At 39.3% G+C, this 17,216-nt stretch overlaps 1 protein-coding gene across 3 annotated transcripts; it reads left to right on the top strand.

Annotated features, from left to right (window-relative positions):
* Nucleotides 1-94: 94 nt before the first annotated feature.
* Nucleotides 95-16,990, top strand: LOC143517534 (transmembrane protein 198-like). Of its 3 annotated transcripts, none has more exons than XM_077010192.1 (6): nucleotides 95-436; nucleotides 10,902-11,131; nucleotides 11,689-11,963; nucleotides 12,777-13,080; nucleotides 13,362-13,533; nucleotides 14,488-14,627. In XM_077010192.1, the coding sequence occupies exons 2-5, from the start codon at nucleotides 10,987-10,989 to the stop codon at nucleotides 13,529-13,531; spliced, it is 894 nt and encodes a 297-aa protein (XP_076866307.1). In that variant the 5' UTR covers nucleotides 95-436; nucleotides 10,902-10,986; the 3' UTR covers nucleotides 13,532-13,533; nucleotides 14,488-14,627. The 3 variants fall into 3 exon arrangements, with proteins under 3 accessions (XP_076866307.1, XP_076866289.1, XP_076866298.1); XM_077010174.1 differs by having other exon boundaries at nucleotides 96-436; nucleotides 13,362-13,510; nucleotides 14,488-16,986; XM_077010183.1 differs by lacking the exon at nucleotides 95-436 and adding an exon at nucleotides 8,616-9,327 and having other exon boundaries at nucleotides 13,362-13,510; nucleotides 14,488-16,990.
* The last annotated feature ends 226 nt before the right edge of the window (nucleotides 16,991-17,216 follow it).

Genomic DNA, 17,216 nt, shown 5'->3' with positions numbered 1-17,216 from the left:
GAATGTATTAGGATGTGTGTGAGACAATGGCTTACATAATTCTAAGTTACCTTTGCTGCTTGAGACAATAGGGGAGAGACTTGGGGGAGGGATTATGGAGTGAGAAGGGAGAACCGTTTCCTTTGGTCTCAATCAGTTAACTTTTTCCAGACGTGATCTGCTAGCCAAGCAGGCCAACCCTCTGCGGAGAATGCTGGAGAATTTGAACGCATGAATAACTGTCGAGTGTAAAGGCTGTTTCTGATCGCTGTCACCCTTTTAAAAGGCTAACTTTTAAAACAAACGATATGTTAACGTTGAGAATGGATCGCTGTTGCCGTGCGCTCTTGTAAGGGGTGTCAGTCGTTTACATTTTGGAAACCAACTCATTTCGACGATTTCCTTTCTGGTTTATCGATCAGTACAGACAGAATATCCGCACCGCTGACAATCGTCGGTAAGTGTATGTTGTAATCTGGCATCATTGAAACGTGCTGCTGCGTTGTAGTACTGTATTATACTCTAATCGAGTTTTAAGTGCGGTTTTCGGTACTATTTAAACACTTTTAAGTGCTTGTTTTCTGAATTATTAATATTCAATCGCGTGGTCACACTAGCGCACATATCACAGTAAAATGTGTTCGATTGAAAAGTTGCATGACTTGAGTTGTTCTCTCATACCTAGTTTTAACTTGTTTTATGTTGTTTTTTTTTACATTTGTCTGCTTGGATAACATATTGGCATCGAACTGCGGCCAACCACCCCTATCGGTGAATAGAGATCTCATGTAAATGTTTCATACACGAGGATTTATTTGAGCGCTTGCTCTATGGATTCGTGTGACCTAATGGATGTTACGAATACGCTGAGTGGTACATAATTTTTTGAGTTCTTGTGATCACATTGCATCTCCAGTTACAGATCCTCTACACCTCTGTCTCCCCCACTTGGCTTCGACCAGATGGTGCTTACTGGACTCTAGGATATCTCTCTCTCTCTCTCTCTCTCTCTCTCTCTCTCTCACACACACACACACACACACACACACACACAGTCCTTACTTTGCCTGAGAGAGAGGTAATTTAGAACTCCTAGTCAGAAGCAGATGTTGGTTGCATAATTCCCTTCTTTAGTTTGTGGTGGTGGTCTAGTTTTTTTCAAAGTGGTCAATCGGAGAGTAATTGACTTGCATACAACTTTATAATAACTTTTAATATTTTTTTTTCTAACATCAGTGTCTCGTAGTTTGCTTAATAAGTATGTGCTAGCAAACTTACCAGTAAATCCTCATTACAAGCTTAGTTTTCACATGTAGTCACTGGTCAGTAGTGGTTTGCCAATTTCCCCTAAAGCTGGTCCAACTGTCTTTTTTCTGGAGGGCCAGGCTGCTTTGCTGTGTTAAAAAAGGCCAAATGTGGAATGAAGTGAACAGCTGCACACACTGGTCAGCTGGGTAAATGGTCATTGTCAAAGAGGTGTCACAAGACATTAGTCCCTAAAGATGCATTTTACTCCATTACACGTTGTTTAAATACCCTGGAGGGCAAAACTCCTGCTTTGCTCTTTTTCTCACACTTAATTCTTGGGGCGAGTGTTTTTATGGTGAAGTGGGAAAGCTGATCTTTGAAGCCTCTCTCACTGATGCCTCACTGAGAAACAAGGCCACCTCTGTGCATAAGGGTGCAGTGCACAAGGGCCACTTGGTACAGTAAAGTGTTTTGTTCCACTCTCTGTATGAGCATCACAGCCAAATTCCTTACAGCTTGTGTTTTGTCATAGAAGAGGATATGCGATCATCAGTAATTTCCACATTGATTTAGCTGCTTGGGCATACAGTTGTTTTCAACGTTTAGAATAAATAAGATTGAATTGGATTAGTGCCCAAATGGTAATGGATAACGTGCAGCTGCTGTTGTCTCAGTGAAAACATTAGGTGTAGCTCACTGTGGCTGACAATGGGCCAGTTTTCCTGACATATATTTAGCATATCATGGGTCTTCTGGATATGGACATTCTGGTTCTGAATGATGAAGTCCGCTTTACGCTGACATCATTTCTTAGCTAGATATAATTCGTATCTGAAAAGTTGCATCCATATGGGCTTCATATATAGTTAGTGACATGCAATTAAGGCTATAGGCCTGTGTATAAGTTAGTACATTCAGTTCCACTTCAAAATTGGTCACGAAATTAGCCACTTCTATCCCAAACCATGATATTCCAGTCATTTTATAGGCCATTATTTAATGCACATTTTTTACACTTTGAGGCCCTCGGTACCTTTTTGTTACTTCTTGCAGAAAGGGTTTTGTAAAAGCTTTGTTTGCTGGTTTCGTTGGTTCATTGATGTATCAAATCCTTTCATGGTTTCAGCACTAGACATTTGGCTACATTTTGTCAGGTACTCTCAAGTTGTCCCTGGTTTCATTTAGCCAGTCAGCCACATCCTGTAAACTGTGGGATATGTACACTTATAGAAATTTCCAGAACAACATAGGTGTGAGGCTGTATATTCTCCTCACCTAGGCATTTGATAGGGAGAGGTAGCAAAGGCAATGTTTTTTGGAAATGCAAATTTGATAATTGGACAGGCCGCTAATGCAAGCCTTTGCAAGGTGGGTATTCTCAGAGCAAAATGACACAGTCTACTGTATATTTATTTCAAATGACAGACTTGGTTCTATACTTGCACAGATCAGAGACTATAGTCTGTGTGTATGTGGGTGGTTGGACAGTATGTGTCTTCATGTACTTCATATACCGGTACTTCTGCACATATATAGAAAATTATCATTTATGTACTTTAACTCGGTCCTAAAGGTTAATACTAATTGCTTCATGCTATGCAGGATGTTCAGACCTTGTTTACTTTATTCCACTTCTTTATAGTGAATTGTTTACACATATTCATTTCTGTTTTACTGCTGGCATCGGAAAGCCAATTACTGGGAAGTGCTTGATGATGCTGTCTGTCAGTGATCTCAAGAAATCTTGTGGCATCTATTCACCTTGACTCCCTTTTCGCACTGAAATGATTGTAATTTCATGGCACTTTCATGCTTTGACCATTATGAAATGGTCAGTTAGGCTTGAAACTGGGGGAATTTGTGAGTGAAAGTGCATGTAAATTCTGAATCCACATAATTCCACCAGTTTTGAGGGGTGTGTGCAAGAACATGTGACTAAGATAAATGCCACTTATTGTGTTAAGCATTTTTCTTCTCCCATTTGCTGTAAGAAGCTCTCTGCAGTCTGCCAGTGTAAAGGCTTCAGTTGTTTAACGCTTCAGACTTCAGTCAGTAAGGGGACAGCAAATCCTGTGTGTGATGTCCCAGTTTTAAAAGCTGGGAGGAAATGTAGTTTGCTTTTTGCTGTACTTTAAATAACCCTTTCATTTGTATGAAAGGGTTAGTTACGTACAGTTAATACTAAGACTTAGCAAAGCTTAGAGGGTTTAAGTAAAAGTAAATGGATATAATGCATTATTGTAACAAAAGGGAACTAAATTATTATTGTAACTAAAAGGGAAGGAAGGTTCTGATTGTGTTGAGCTTTGTAATCAGCAGCTAAACTTTTCAACATGGACGGCTTTAGTAAACCTTGCAGTGGCGGAAGTTAGCAAGAACTGTTAGGTTCGTCACAACAGCTTTAAATTATTGTGTCTCTGGACATGTAAATCACGGGTTGTGTTAAACACCAGTGGACATGTGTCTACTGTGGCCTACACACATTCAGAGCTTTTGTATAGTTTTAGATGCAGACTAATTGTGAGCTCATAGTTATGATTATAGTTCAGAAGGGAAATCTGTACTGTCATCTTGGTCATGGTATTCAACAAAAAGGCAGAAACATATACTTAAAATTGATAATAACTCGTACAGAACACTACAAACACTAGTGAAGCAGTCTGGTAAGTGAATCATTGCACTTTTTGTGCTGGGATCCCATGAATACCTAGTTTGGTCTGTTTGAGGTTTGGCATATACAGTTTATTAAGGACGCTACTTTACAGCTTGATGCAGCACAGCACTGAGCCACGTGGCCTGTTTCTGCTGAGACCTGGAGTGAAATCACCAGCTGGCCTCTTTGAATCAACTTCTGCATCTGGGCATGTACGCTAACCTGGAGATTATTTCCAAATGTTCCTCCATTTCCTTCATAGCAAACTCCTTGTTGTAAGCACACCCTCCATCTGGATGGGTTTGTAGCTCATGGTAACAGTTCGCAGAGACACTACTGGGACATTGTTAGAAATACTATTCATATTTATGACTAAGTTATTGATCAGTTTTCTGGAGGTGGTTGCTATAGTCATCATTTCAATTTGAGTAAAAGCTGCAGGTTTAGCCATGCGTTAGTTTACAGTGAAACAGCAGACACGTCTCCAAGTGAAAGACCTTTGTGTGCCCACTCCTTCTCCAAGTGACGTCCACTCCTTCAAGTGATGCCCACTCCTTCTCCATGTGATGTCTACTTTTTAACATGCTTCCAGGTGTCCAGCTCTCTCTCTTTTTCACTATCTGTTTCACCATTGAAATTGAGTTTCTCAGAATGTTCAATGGTCACTGTTGGAGGTTTTTTTTTGTGTGTTTGTGAACGGAGAGTGAAGATCCTGCTGGAGAAGCTGCCAAAAGCCCTGTAGGTACCCCCACTCCTGCAGAACAATGATGGTGATTAAATATTTCCATCAGCCTCTAATCAGCACTGTGAATAGGATCGCTGGAGAGGATGCTGGGACATCCAGTTCACATAATTAATTAACAAACTCAAATATATAAAATATATAAAAAACAAATATATATATATAAAATCTGAAGAAGTAATTAACTGCAGTGTACTTAGGTAAGATATGTAGAGATATAAAAAAAACATATACACACACAAACGCTATATTGCCAAAAGTATTTGTTCACCTTCCTTGACTCACATATGAGTTTAAGTGACATCCCATTCCTAGTCCAGAGAGTTCAATATGACATTGGTCCACCCTTTGCAGCTAGAACCGCTTCAACTTTTCTGGGAAGGCAGTCCACAAGGTTTAGGAGTGTGTTTATGGGGATTTTTCACCATTCTTCTAGAAGGGCATTTGTGAGGTCACATACTGATGATGGATGTGAAGGCCTGGCTCTCAGTCTCCGCTCTAATTCATCCCAAAGGTGTTCTATCAGGTTGAGGTCAGTCAAGTTCATCCACACCAGACTCTGTCATCCATATTTTTATGGACCTTGAATCTATGCCCTAAGGATTAAGGCAGTGTGTGTGTGTAATATATATATAAAATAAAATATATATAAAAATAAATGTATGTACATCTTGGATGGTAATTGTCATCTTTGGCTATTTTAAACTACATTAGGATAACTGAGAATCTGTTGTTTACTTTTTACCTTACGCTACTGAGCATCATGCAGACACATGACATCTTAGGTGTTTGGGAAAGTGTGAATCCTTTTATTCTGTGTGACGCATTCCCTCCCACGTCTTCCTCTTCCTGTTTTGTTTCCTGGTCCTGAGGGGAAAGGTAAACCGGAACAGACCTGTTTCCTGCCTTGCTGGTTTGTTCTGAAAATGACAGAGGAAAGAAAGAGGGCAGATATCAAAGTTCACCTCCTCGTCTAAGGGGTCAGGGAACGTTACAGCAAATGTTGCGGTGCTAACTTGGGCTGCCTCTTTGGGATGACCCCCCCCCCCCCAACAAAATTTAAATTTACACTAGATAGACCAACAATGTTAGAACATTATGATATTCTTCTCTTGTCATTCAAATGCAACAACTTTATCCAAAAATAATACATAATTTTAGGGCAAGACTTGTAGCAAAATTACAGAAACTAGCACAAGATAATCGTAGTGTGTGTTTTGGTCGAGACCACAGATTTTAACTTTTTAAATTTTTTTTTGCGAGATTCTTTCTAGATTGTCTTTTACAACAGAATAATTGTCACAATCATCATGACACGGTTTTCCTTCACGTAGCCTCAGTATTTTTAATGCTACAAACTGTCCTCATACAAGTCATTCAGTACTCTTAGCTGCTTGGTTCAGGCAGAGTTTGGAAACTGTGACTGAACTTAAAATTTAAAATGTTTTTTTTTTTTCAATGGTTTGAAGGCATTCCAATTTATTGCTTAGTATTTGATCACTGCAGTACTGAAATTTGAATTAATTACTTGCCTTTGAATAAGCACTTTTTTCTAGAGGTATAAAGCAAGTTATATTGCAAATAAAAGTCTTTATTAAGTCAGGTAGTCACCAGGTATCCATCCTTGTATGTGAATGGTTTAAAAAAAAACAAAAACCATTGATTCAAACTTTTAATGGAAGGTCAGGGCAAGTTGTATGATGCATTTTCATATACTGGGGTCATTCAAATTGCTTTACGTGGCAGATTGATACAAATAATGGATAATGAAAAGGTCTGAAGATAAGAATGCTTGTACAAAAGTTAAAATGAAATTTTATTCAAAGATCAATTAAAAGAGAATGTTGAAATGTAGAGTGTGTCTTTTAGCTCAACTGTAGACACAATCATATACAGTTATAGACATGATAATAGAACATTTTAAATCTGGTGTAAACGTACCTACACTTCTGGGACACATAGTTCCACATGAATACAGTAAATCAGTTGCTGTATATTCTTGCCGCCATCTGCATAATTGTTATAAGAAATTTTGGTCTAATGAGAACATAAACATCAAATTCAAAGCTGCTGAGACTGATAAAATAATTACAGCTTTCTAAATACAACCCAGTCTTATTTCAGGATTGTTTCTCATAGTCCTAGTTCTTCAACCTGACTAAAAAATACAAATCTCTGACCTAATTACTATTGTGACCTACAATGTCATATAGGGCAATTATGGAATAACAGCCAGTAACACATTAGCACAGATTCCTGCCCCAAAACAAAATGATCTAAAGTCTAAATCTGAAATGTGAAATTATACAGATTAAACAATTTTACTTTTGACTGAAGAAAGCGTTCTACAAAAAATACATGTGCAAATAGATCCAAACATCTTAGGTTTAAATCATCTTAGGCCCATAGAACTGTAGTCCAAAAGGACACACAACATGAACTTTGAAGTCTTTTCTGCAACCAGATAGAATGTTGTAAATGTAGGGGATGATGGTGCTGACAGCAGACATACAAGAGCAAATGTGCTCTTAAATCATCAGCTTTTAACCTTTAAATCTAAGTAATTCATCCCAGAGTTCAGTTGTAATTGCATGTTCCATTTTGACACCTGAAAGTAAAAAAAGAAAATACTTTGTGTATTTTATCCTCCAGCTAGCTGATAATTAGCTGTAGTCAAATATAGCTATTTCCGATGCCGTTCTAGCATGATTATACCAGACTAACAAATTAATGTCATGAGTAACTATGGTGACTGTGTAGAGAGCCCTAACTACAGCCAGTTCCTTCTCCTGCTTCGGTTATTTAGTCTTTTCATTGTGTCTCAAGTGAAAGGCCCTAGGGTTAGGGTTGGGGGTTAGTGTTTGGGTTTACTGGTTAGGGGTTTGGGGTTTAGGGTTAGGTTTATGGTTATGGGTTAGGGTTAGGATTGAGGTTAAGGTTTAGCCCAAATCCAAGTCATGGCAGTCAGAACCACTTTAATTGTTTCATGTTAGGTTGTGTCAGGAAGTCAACAAATCTCTGCTTTGCTGGTGGAGGTTCGACACTCCGGGTTTGGTCTACAGCCACCTTTTCTTTTTCTTGTCAGTTCTTCTCATGCTCAGCGTGTTTCGCTCATAAACATTCCACACACATGCACGCACAAACTGCATCAGGCCGTTACTTGTAAAATTTGCACTCCATCACGCTCCAGGCTGTGCTTGCTTCAAAGCGCTGACTCTCACTTGTATGATTTTTGCATATATTATGCAATTTAAATATCAAAGATCTGCAGGTTAAAAAAGGTGAGGCGATTGTTAAACCAATGCTTCATCTTATAACACCCCAGCTGGAAAAAGATGTTAGACTTTCTGGTTTGAGATTTAAAGGCTTTTATATTCAATATTTTATATTTAAAGGCTTTTTACATTTTATATTATATTTATATATGGTTTGTTTATGTTCACATCCCTTCAGTTAAACATTCTGAAAATTCTCACTTTTCCACTATTGAGACAAAACGTGGTGATCCATGGCTTAACACGTTTATCACCAAGGGCTGTCATAAGGCTATGTCTTTATTTGTTGCCTGACCATGATCTATTGACCTTGTCATGACCCATGTGCCTGGCAAGACCAATCCTGCCCGTTTTCATCCACACTAGGAACACATATGATGCTGTAAAGGATTTTGCACTTAATTGTATGTTAATTAAAAATCATGATTTTGCCCTGTGCAATTGAACTTTCCTATTAAACTTTTCTGCAGTATCGGCCATCAAAGCTCCCATTATCTCTTAAGCTTACAATATATATATATATATATATATATATATATATATATATATATATATATATATATATATATATATATATATATATATTTTGAAAATCTTATTTACTGTGTATACACCAGCAAGACACCCTATTTTTCAGTCTTGATTTCCTGGAAGAAGTGTTGCTAACTCTGTCCCTCATGTGTAATGCTACATTTAAAAAAATACAAGTCAGTCATTTCTTTTAGCGAATCAAAAAGTTGGATATATGTGATGAGGCGGAATTTCTTTAAAACTTGGAGCACTCAGCCAATCGGTCTTGTCCCACGCACTCTCTCTCTCTGAGCATGCCTTAAGCTTACTAAGCAGACGGGGTCATAGCCAAAGATCTAAGCCTTTGTGTCTCCCCATAATAGCTTCATTCTGCTCCGTGCACACACACACACACACACACGCGCGTGCGCACACACGCGTGCGCACACACACGCCTGTGACACAGAGCTTGCCTTTGTAAAGGCAGAGAGAAGGAATATGGGTAAGGGTGTGTGTGCACTGCACCCAGTTTTTAGCATTATAACTTTCACAATTTGTGACTGAAGATGTTACCAATTGGTGTGAATGCACAAGCATATGCCGAACCACACATCTGAGCTTCTTGTGCTGTTCTTTTCTCTCAGACATTGTGCAAAGCACTCATCTCAATATCTTGTAAACGAGCACCATATCGGCATAGTTTGGTGATTGGATTTGACCATCACCCAGAGAGTGAGCAGAAGAACTGACTCAAGAACTCCTCCATTTGTGGAACAACTGAGGGAGCGAACGTTTGTCTTTCCACTTTGGCCCTCTGTTATACACTTCACATGCTGAGATGGAGAGTAAAAGAGTGCGAATGAGAAGAAGAAGGACGAAGAAAAGGTCGATCCAAGCTGTTCTTCTGCAGGCCTGAAAACGTGAGTTTGGTGTAACTGGATCGTGGCTGGGTGAGATCATTGGCCTATATGACGAGACAAGGGGAGGAGTGTCCACGCTGCTCTTCTGCTCCGCCCCCTCCCAGAAGACAAGCAGGCAAACTAGAGTTTAACCCCCTGCTCACTCCTGTAATTCACAGACTAACGTCATGTTTACTTGCAACTCGATACTTTGCTAATCTTGTTCTGCCAGTTTAAGTTTTGGGTTTTTGTGGGGGGGTGGACCTTTAGAAAATGGCCTGATGTTTTTCTGTATGCACTTGATGCCATTAAGGACAACATTTGTTTTTTGGGGGGTTTTTTTTTGTCTATGTCATATTCAATTCTGAAACACTAAGATAATGTAATCTGGTCTCTAATGTTGAGCAGAAATCTTTTCAAAGGCAGCAATATTACATTTGGTTGATCTCCACATATTTGCCTGACGAAGTTTAGATTATACCAAACGTAATTGTGTAATTTTCCTAGTATTGTGTAGTTTTGCTTTATTGCTGCTCCAAGCTCCAAAATGTAAATGTGTGCCCGATCTGCAGTACCGAAACACCCAAGCTGGGCAACACCAACAAATTTTAAAAACATTTTAATTGGGGTAACAAATCATCTAAGAAAAGGTTTTGAAACCATTCATTGTCTTAAAAGAATCAGATACAGCATTTGCAATAAAAAGGTAAATTTGTTAGTGAAGAAGAATCACTAGTTAGTTGTTAGTTTGTGTAGTTTAAGCAGTTTAATTAATTGTGGCTTTCTAGGGTTAGTTGTAGCATTAAATTGTGAGAAGAATTAATACCAGTGACTAAGACCTAAAAATGAAGATCTGGATTACTGAGACCTCTGAATACAAATAGTTCTATTTATTTTAACTATTACCAGATCCAGAAACTTCATCAAGTGTGACAGAACTGAAGATACCTATATTCAAATGATGAATGCCAGTGTTGCATTCTTGTGATTCTTCAAGCCAATGACAAAATCTTAAGAAAACAGTTGTCACTGGGATGCAGGCTTACTGTCTACCTTGGTGTTTAGTGTGTGCAACCAGTCCGAGACACTCAAGTCGATTCCACTGGAGACATCCAGCGAAAGCATCTGCAATTTATCATCGCAGATGAAAATCGCCACACGCATGTTCGTTTGCTTTCTCAAAGGCCAACCGAAAGTGTGCAATAACAAAAATTAGTTCATTTATTAGTGTTAGACTTTGTTGTTAGGGTGTTGTGAGTAGTTGAACTTTTTCAGAAATGTGCTTTTTCAGAAATGTACAATTTAAACTGTTTCGTTCCAGCAACCAGGAAAAAAGTAACAGTTGGTCAACAGATTTCACATCCTCTTAGAGTTGTGTGTGTGAGCAGTAGTTGAGAAGATGGGTGTGGTTGGATTCTGCTTTTAGTCATTTCATCCCTATAGGCTTTCATTAAATCCTGCATGCCTTGCTTTCAAGAGCCCTTTTTTCCACCATTAGATGGCACGTTATAGCCAGGCCATATGTTGAGCTTTGTACGAGCACTATTTCATGTCTTCAGAGCATCACACAGACAAAGTTTCCTCTTTGCCTTCAGGTGATTCTTCGGTCCCAATGAACTCAAGGTCATAATCCGTGTCCTTCATTTTTGGACGTCCCCTTTCCTTGTCGGAATAACGGACATGGCGGGCCTGGTGTTGGATGAGGTGGCGACGGGCCCGGGGGACATGGACCCCTGTCAGTTGGAGATAGAGAGGAAGTATGAGGTCATGCCTGCTGTAATCTGCTCCATGTGCTGTCTTTTTGGAATTACCTATTGCTTCTTTGGTAAGATCAGACTAAAAGGAAATTTTCTGTTCATGATGTCACATGAAATGTCTAGACAATGGTGAAAAGTGATTTTATTCTTGATTATGGTTGAGTTTAAGGAACTTTTAAAAATGTGATCCACATTTATTCTTTAATCCATATTGAAAATCCAAATTATGAGTTTTTAGGGTTTTAACAACTACGGCCGTTGGCAAGGGTCACATGTTCTTCTTTGATTGGGCTGAATGCTGCATTTCTTTTTTTCTTCTCTAGTCAGATCAGAACAGGGTTTAATGGTGCAGAACTTTTAAGATGGACATTTAGTTGTTTTTTAAAACCTTCACCACTTCTAGTCATTCTAGCTAAGTTACTATACTATATTCTAGCTAATGTTAATATACTGGAACTTTAATATGCAACTAGAAAACAATAAACCCCAATTTACAGTTAAAGCTAGGTTTTTTTCATAGTGAACATTTAGTCATTTTTGGAGTAGGCCTACATCTTTTTAATTGGAAAAGACTCAAAGGCCAGAGTAGTGAAATGGTTCATTTGACATTTGACCCCTGTTGCAGGTTACCGCTGCTTCAAAGCTGTCATGTTCCTCTCTGGCCTGATGTTTGGCTCCGTCATCATCTTCCTGCTGTGTCATAAAGAGCGAGTGTTGGACACCCAGCTGAGTGTGGAGGCCAGCGCGGGGATCGGCCTGGGCATTGGTCTGCTCTGCGGCCTGGTCTCCATGCTGGTGCGCAGCGTGGGTCTCTTCATGACCGGCCTCCTCCTGGGCCTCCTGCTCGCGCTCGCCGGCCTCCTGCTCACCCAGCAGTTCTACACCCCTGGCACCGTTTGGGTACGAGGGCACTGAGCCCATATGTGCTAGGTTAAACGTGCAGCATGCTGTGTCCTCCATACCCAATGTAGATTACTTTTACGGACTGTTGGTGGGTTGCAAAGCATATAAAGAATTTTTTCTTATTTAGGAAAGAATAAAAAAAAATTAAACACATTTGAGGTTTCCAAGAAGCTTAGCCAGCTGTTGGGATTGAAGAATGGAACTTGAAATCCCTGTATGGTTCTGTTCAATCTCCCATTGATTGAGGAAGATGGGCTCAGTTGTTATTAATTTAGGGCTGCTGATAGCAGGGTCTGTTATGTCTGACCTCAGATTGCACTCTCATGTACAAACTCACTAAATAGAGCAGTTTGGAAAGCTTGGATGTGGTGTCCCATGTCTGACTCCCGGACTGCTTGATGCCTGGGGAGATGTAGGACAAGCACGTCTTGTAAGACTTGTTACCCTACCCGTCTCTCTTTAGCGTTCTTCATTCCCTTTGACACCACTTTAAATCTGTCCTGAGATGATAAAATATATCTGAGATGCATTTGTACTAAATTAAAAGGGATCCATTAATATGTAGTGGTGGTACTTTTGTTGATTGTGACTTGTGCGGGTTTTATATTCAGACGTCTGCATTTTGTAGGAGAACACGGATCTTTATTGTTTTTAATTGTGCTTAAGCTTTAAACATTTAAAGAGATCATTCTAAAACAGTGCTGTTCAACTGGGGGGGGGGGGGGGGGACGCCAGTTGAATGGCCCTGTTCTAGAAGGTTCCATACTGCACATTCTTCAGAACCAATGGTGCCTCCCGTATCCATCGCAGGTACCCCTTGGTGCTCTCCTCGGCACGGGCATGCTGTGTGCCGTCCTCACCCTCCAGTGGCAGAAGCTCTTCACCGTGCTCTCCACAGCTGTGTTTGGTGCAGCTACCATGACGGTGTGTGCTGACTACTTTGTGGAGATGCTGGCGCTGGCTACGTATGTGTATGACTGCCTGCGCTTGGTCTCTGCTCCCGTGCCCCTCTGCTGGTACAGCTGGGTCATCTTGGGCATCTGGCCTGCACTCAGTATCATGGGCATGCTGGTACAGTGGAAGCTCACTGCAGAAGGCTTCTCACACACAGAAGGTGAGGGAAGATTAGGTGTCTTATTTTGATGCTTATTTTGGCTTAATAGGAGTCATAATCCTTTATAGCTAAAAGACAAATAGTGCAAGACTGGGCATGATGTACTGGTAGAGGAGAGTAATAATCATTACACACTCAAAGATGACTACCTGAGGGTGGTTTTTGACTCGCTTTGGCGGTATCAAAAGATTAGTATTTGCACAAACCTAAATTCGTACATCACAAATCTCCTCTTCTGTTTATCGCAGTAAGATCACACTGCTTGTGTTTGTTTATTTCAGTTATCATCAGCAGAAGGCAGAAGAGAGTCCAGCTCATGAGAATAAGACAGAAGGACGCTAAAAAGCTCCAACTGTCCGGAGGCCAGGAGGGAACATATCGTCGTAAACCGACTCCCGTCAAACGTTATGCTGGAGATCTCCTAGCACCAGTTAGTTTCATAAGAACCTAATGGTGATTTATCTTCTTAAATAAAAACTGGAAGTGCAAATGTTTTTTCAGATGTTTACATGGACGTGTGTTGAAGTCGTTGCAATTCAGCTATGACCTCAGTTACTTGGTGTGACCACTGAATTCTGCCCCTTTGCCAGCCACACAGATTATTGTGGCTTACTAGCTAAAATGTTTGGATTCTCCTGTGAGTGCTCTGTAGTTTAGATGTCATTTAAGCTCCTCACAAGTGTGCATGCAGAGGGCAAAACTGCTCTTTAGCTCTTTTATCTGTCTTATGGCAAATCAGGGTCTGAATTAAAGTCTTTCTGGTGCAAATCAAGCATATGCACAATATATATTTTTAAATCTTCTACATTCAATAAATAAAAATGAAAAATACCCAAGTGTACATTCTTGCTGAACCCTCTATACCAATTCTGACTGTGTCCCATATAGGGATGGAAATTAGTGAGGATAACTACTTCTATGTAAAAGAAATGCTCAAAAAAATCAAATGCTTATTTGGTTTCTCAGTTGCCCATACAACTGATATTCATAATCGCATTCACACAGACCTCCAGACATGTACTCACATGTGCTCACATGTACTCCAGACACATACAAGGCCATTACATCCTCCTTTCACACCTGTGTGAGCAAATCTGCAATTATTTTTCGTACATACTATGACCAGATAGAAAAAGGTATATGGAATTTATATATAATAGAAGTGTGTGTGTGTATATATATCGTCAAGTAATATATATAATTAATTTATATCATGTTAGGTGTTCCTCAGACCGTGGAGAGGAAAGCGAATCAGCTTTTTTGTTAATATTCTTATTAGAAGATTATGATTACCAAGTAGAGCATTCAGACTGGACCATGTAGTCAAACCCATACAGCAAGGGAATGGAGTTATGGCCACACACCAAGGTCAGTTCACCTACTGTCATTTCTGTCTTTGTACCACAGAGCTACCTGCAGAGCCTTCGAGACCGTCAGATGGGCACGGGCACGTCTCTGAGCAGCCTGAGCACTGCCAACCACACTGTGGTTGATTTGGACTATGAGACTGGCTCCACTGTACCACTAACGGCCGCTGCGCCAGCAGCACACGCCTGAGTTTGAATTATGTGACTGTAGCATTAGCAATCTGGGTAAGGAGAACACATAACAGCATGGTACTACGTGGTAAAGGTCAGTGATAAGACCTAAATTTTGTATCGCGATAATTGTAATGACGATTTTGATAATAGTGATACTTGTCATGCTGTACATTATTTGTGGGGAATATGGCAAAACTAGAACTTGACACTAGATCATACTGCATGTGGATATGATGATGTGGTAAAACTTAGAACAATAATTACAGTGAATTTTGCCCCTTCGCCAGCCATATTGATTATACCAGGTATTTCCACCAATTGCCAACAAACCGATTATTGAAATTATGTATATAATGCACAGCCCGGTGATTATGTTAAAATAGCACCAGTATTTCATTTTTAATTTTCCTTCATATTTGAATTATGGAAAAGTGACCATTAGTCTTAACAACAGAGGCAGTTTTTGTAGATAACTTGTGTTCCATCAAAAGTGGCAGCTTTTCAGTGAACTGCAGTGCTGATGTAAGTATCTTCAGATACCTGAGAGTGCAACAAATTGTAAATTAATTGAATTAATTTTTAAAGGCATAGTTGCAAAGAGGTTGATATGTGCTGTTACCGTGCTGTAGGTCAAGGGTAAATCATACATACACCAGCCAGACATAACACCTTACTAGAAACACCTTGTAGGAGGTCAGAACTCTATTGCCCTGCTATCTTATACACTCTGGGTTAGGTGTCCTTTTGTCCTTTATGAATATGAACTATTGTCTTGATGTTTCTGATAGCAGAACTCTTTAACCCGGTGTGACGTTGTGCAACACTGCTGCCTGATGAGCTGGAAGTATATCAGATTCAGATTCTCCTACACCAGTTAGTCTTACTAGCTTCATCAGAATGATCCACCATCCAAAAATAATGGTGAGCAGTAGGTGGTGTACAAGGCGATACTTTTTGCAAGGTAGTAAATGGACAGTGGTTTGTAATTGCTGGTGATTCTCATACCGAAGTGGCAAAATAATACAGGGACCAGATTTGTGTTTCAACTGAAGTCTCTGTTAAATGTAATTCCATCATACATCAGAGATCAGTGTGAAAAAAATCTATGATGTGCCTATGTGTGTGTGTCTGTGAGAGTGTATTTGCTTTTTTCTTTTTTTTTTTTTTTTTTTAATATGGATTGTGTAATTTGTTTTATAATTAAGTTACTTGTATAGTTTTTATATTGAGATTCAGGTTTCAAGTTTTATGCTGAAGGGGTTGTATGAATATGAACTTTTGTCAGCATGTTTGGACGTTTTAGTTTTTTTTTCTGATAACACGTTTGCTTTGGGATATAACTGGACACCTGGTCAATGTGGTACAGTGTTAAGATTCATAGGTTGTCCACATATTTGTATTCTAATCATCTTTGCTAGTTAATTTTTATACTAAAATCTCATTTCCTTCTTTTAACACTACAGGATTTTCATATTTCAGTTACACACTACTAAAATCTTTCTATACTATAAATGCCTTGGTATTGATGGGCATCTATAATGAACCTCTTGAAGCTGATGAAGTAATGAGAGTTTGTGCATTTATTTATTAACTTTTGTGGTCAGATTAAGATAACACAAGAATCAGAAGAATCACAATTTATTTCCTTCTTCCCAATTTATTTCCATTTTGTGTGATTGTACCGGATTATGTGTTAAATTTTACAATGCCTTATTTCTGTTCAGATGTGTATGTTTTCAAGCTCATTTTCAAGTTTCAAATTTAACACCAAGCCTGTAACTAAGTATGCTAAATACATTTTGTTGTTGCTTTCTTAGGACATGAATGTGATATGTATAAAAATGTTTTAAAAAAATTGTGAAATTCATAAAACAGTCTTACTGAGGCATTTGTTCATTTGTATGGTCTAGTCAGTCATGACAGACCCCACATATGACTTGAATAATGCAAAGTACTGACTAGAGGACAGATATCAGAGGCTGTGTTCATATATATTATTCGACATATACACAAATACACTCCTATGTTATCAGGTGGGCCCATGCCTTCATGGGGCCCTAAGCAAAATTTCATTTGGGGTCTCCCCCATACCATCACCTCAGCATCAAATTCTTGTGTAACTAATAGGCTCACAGTGGTATCTTGATGCTCTTGGGGGCCCCCTGGTGGCATGGGGGACCTAAGCGGCCATGTAATTTGAGTGCCTGTATCTGTCTCTGTACGTTCTACATACATGTTAAAAATATTTGGTCCTGATATGTTGGAAATTCCCAAGTTAATCAGAGATGAAGCCATTGTGCAAAAGAACCAGGAAACATGCTGAAAGACAGTTGATGAAATTACATCTTATAATGAATCACGGGACACAATTATGTAGTTGGCAAATGGATAAAGTGTTATAAAACGTTTGTTTTCAAAGGTGTCACTCTTTAAAAACAACCCTGCATTACAGTGTGAGCCTATAACTTAAGATCTTTCAGCATGAGGTCTGAAATGTTCCCTTAACAACTGGCTGACATCTTATATGACATAATGCTTTTCTATGCTGGCTGTTTCTCATTAGCTTCAAAGCTGACATCATACTCTGTCTTCAGT

Source organism: Brachyhypopomus gauderio, chromosome 1 (genome assembly GCF_052324685.1).
Source record: "Brachyhypopomus gauderio isolate BG-103 chromosome 1, BGAUD_0.2, whole genome shotgun sequence".
In the NCBI taxonomy this organism is placed as follows: Eukaryota; Metazoa; Chordata; class Actinopteri; order Gymnotiformes; family Hypopomidae; genus Brachyhypopomus; species Brachyhypopomus gauderio.
The sequence above is the reverse complement of the archived record's forward strand: the minus strand, read 5'-3'. Positions and strand labels throughout refer to the sequence as shown.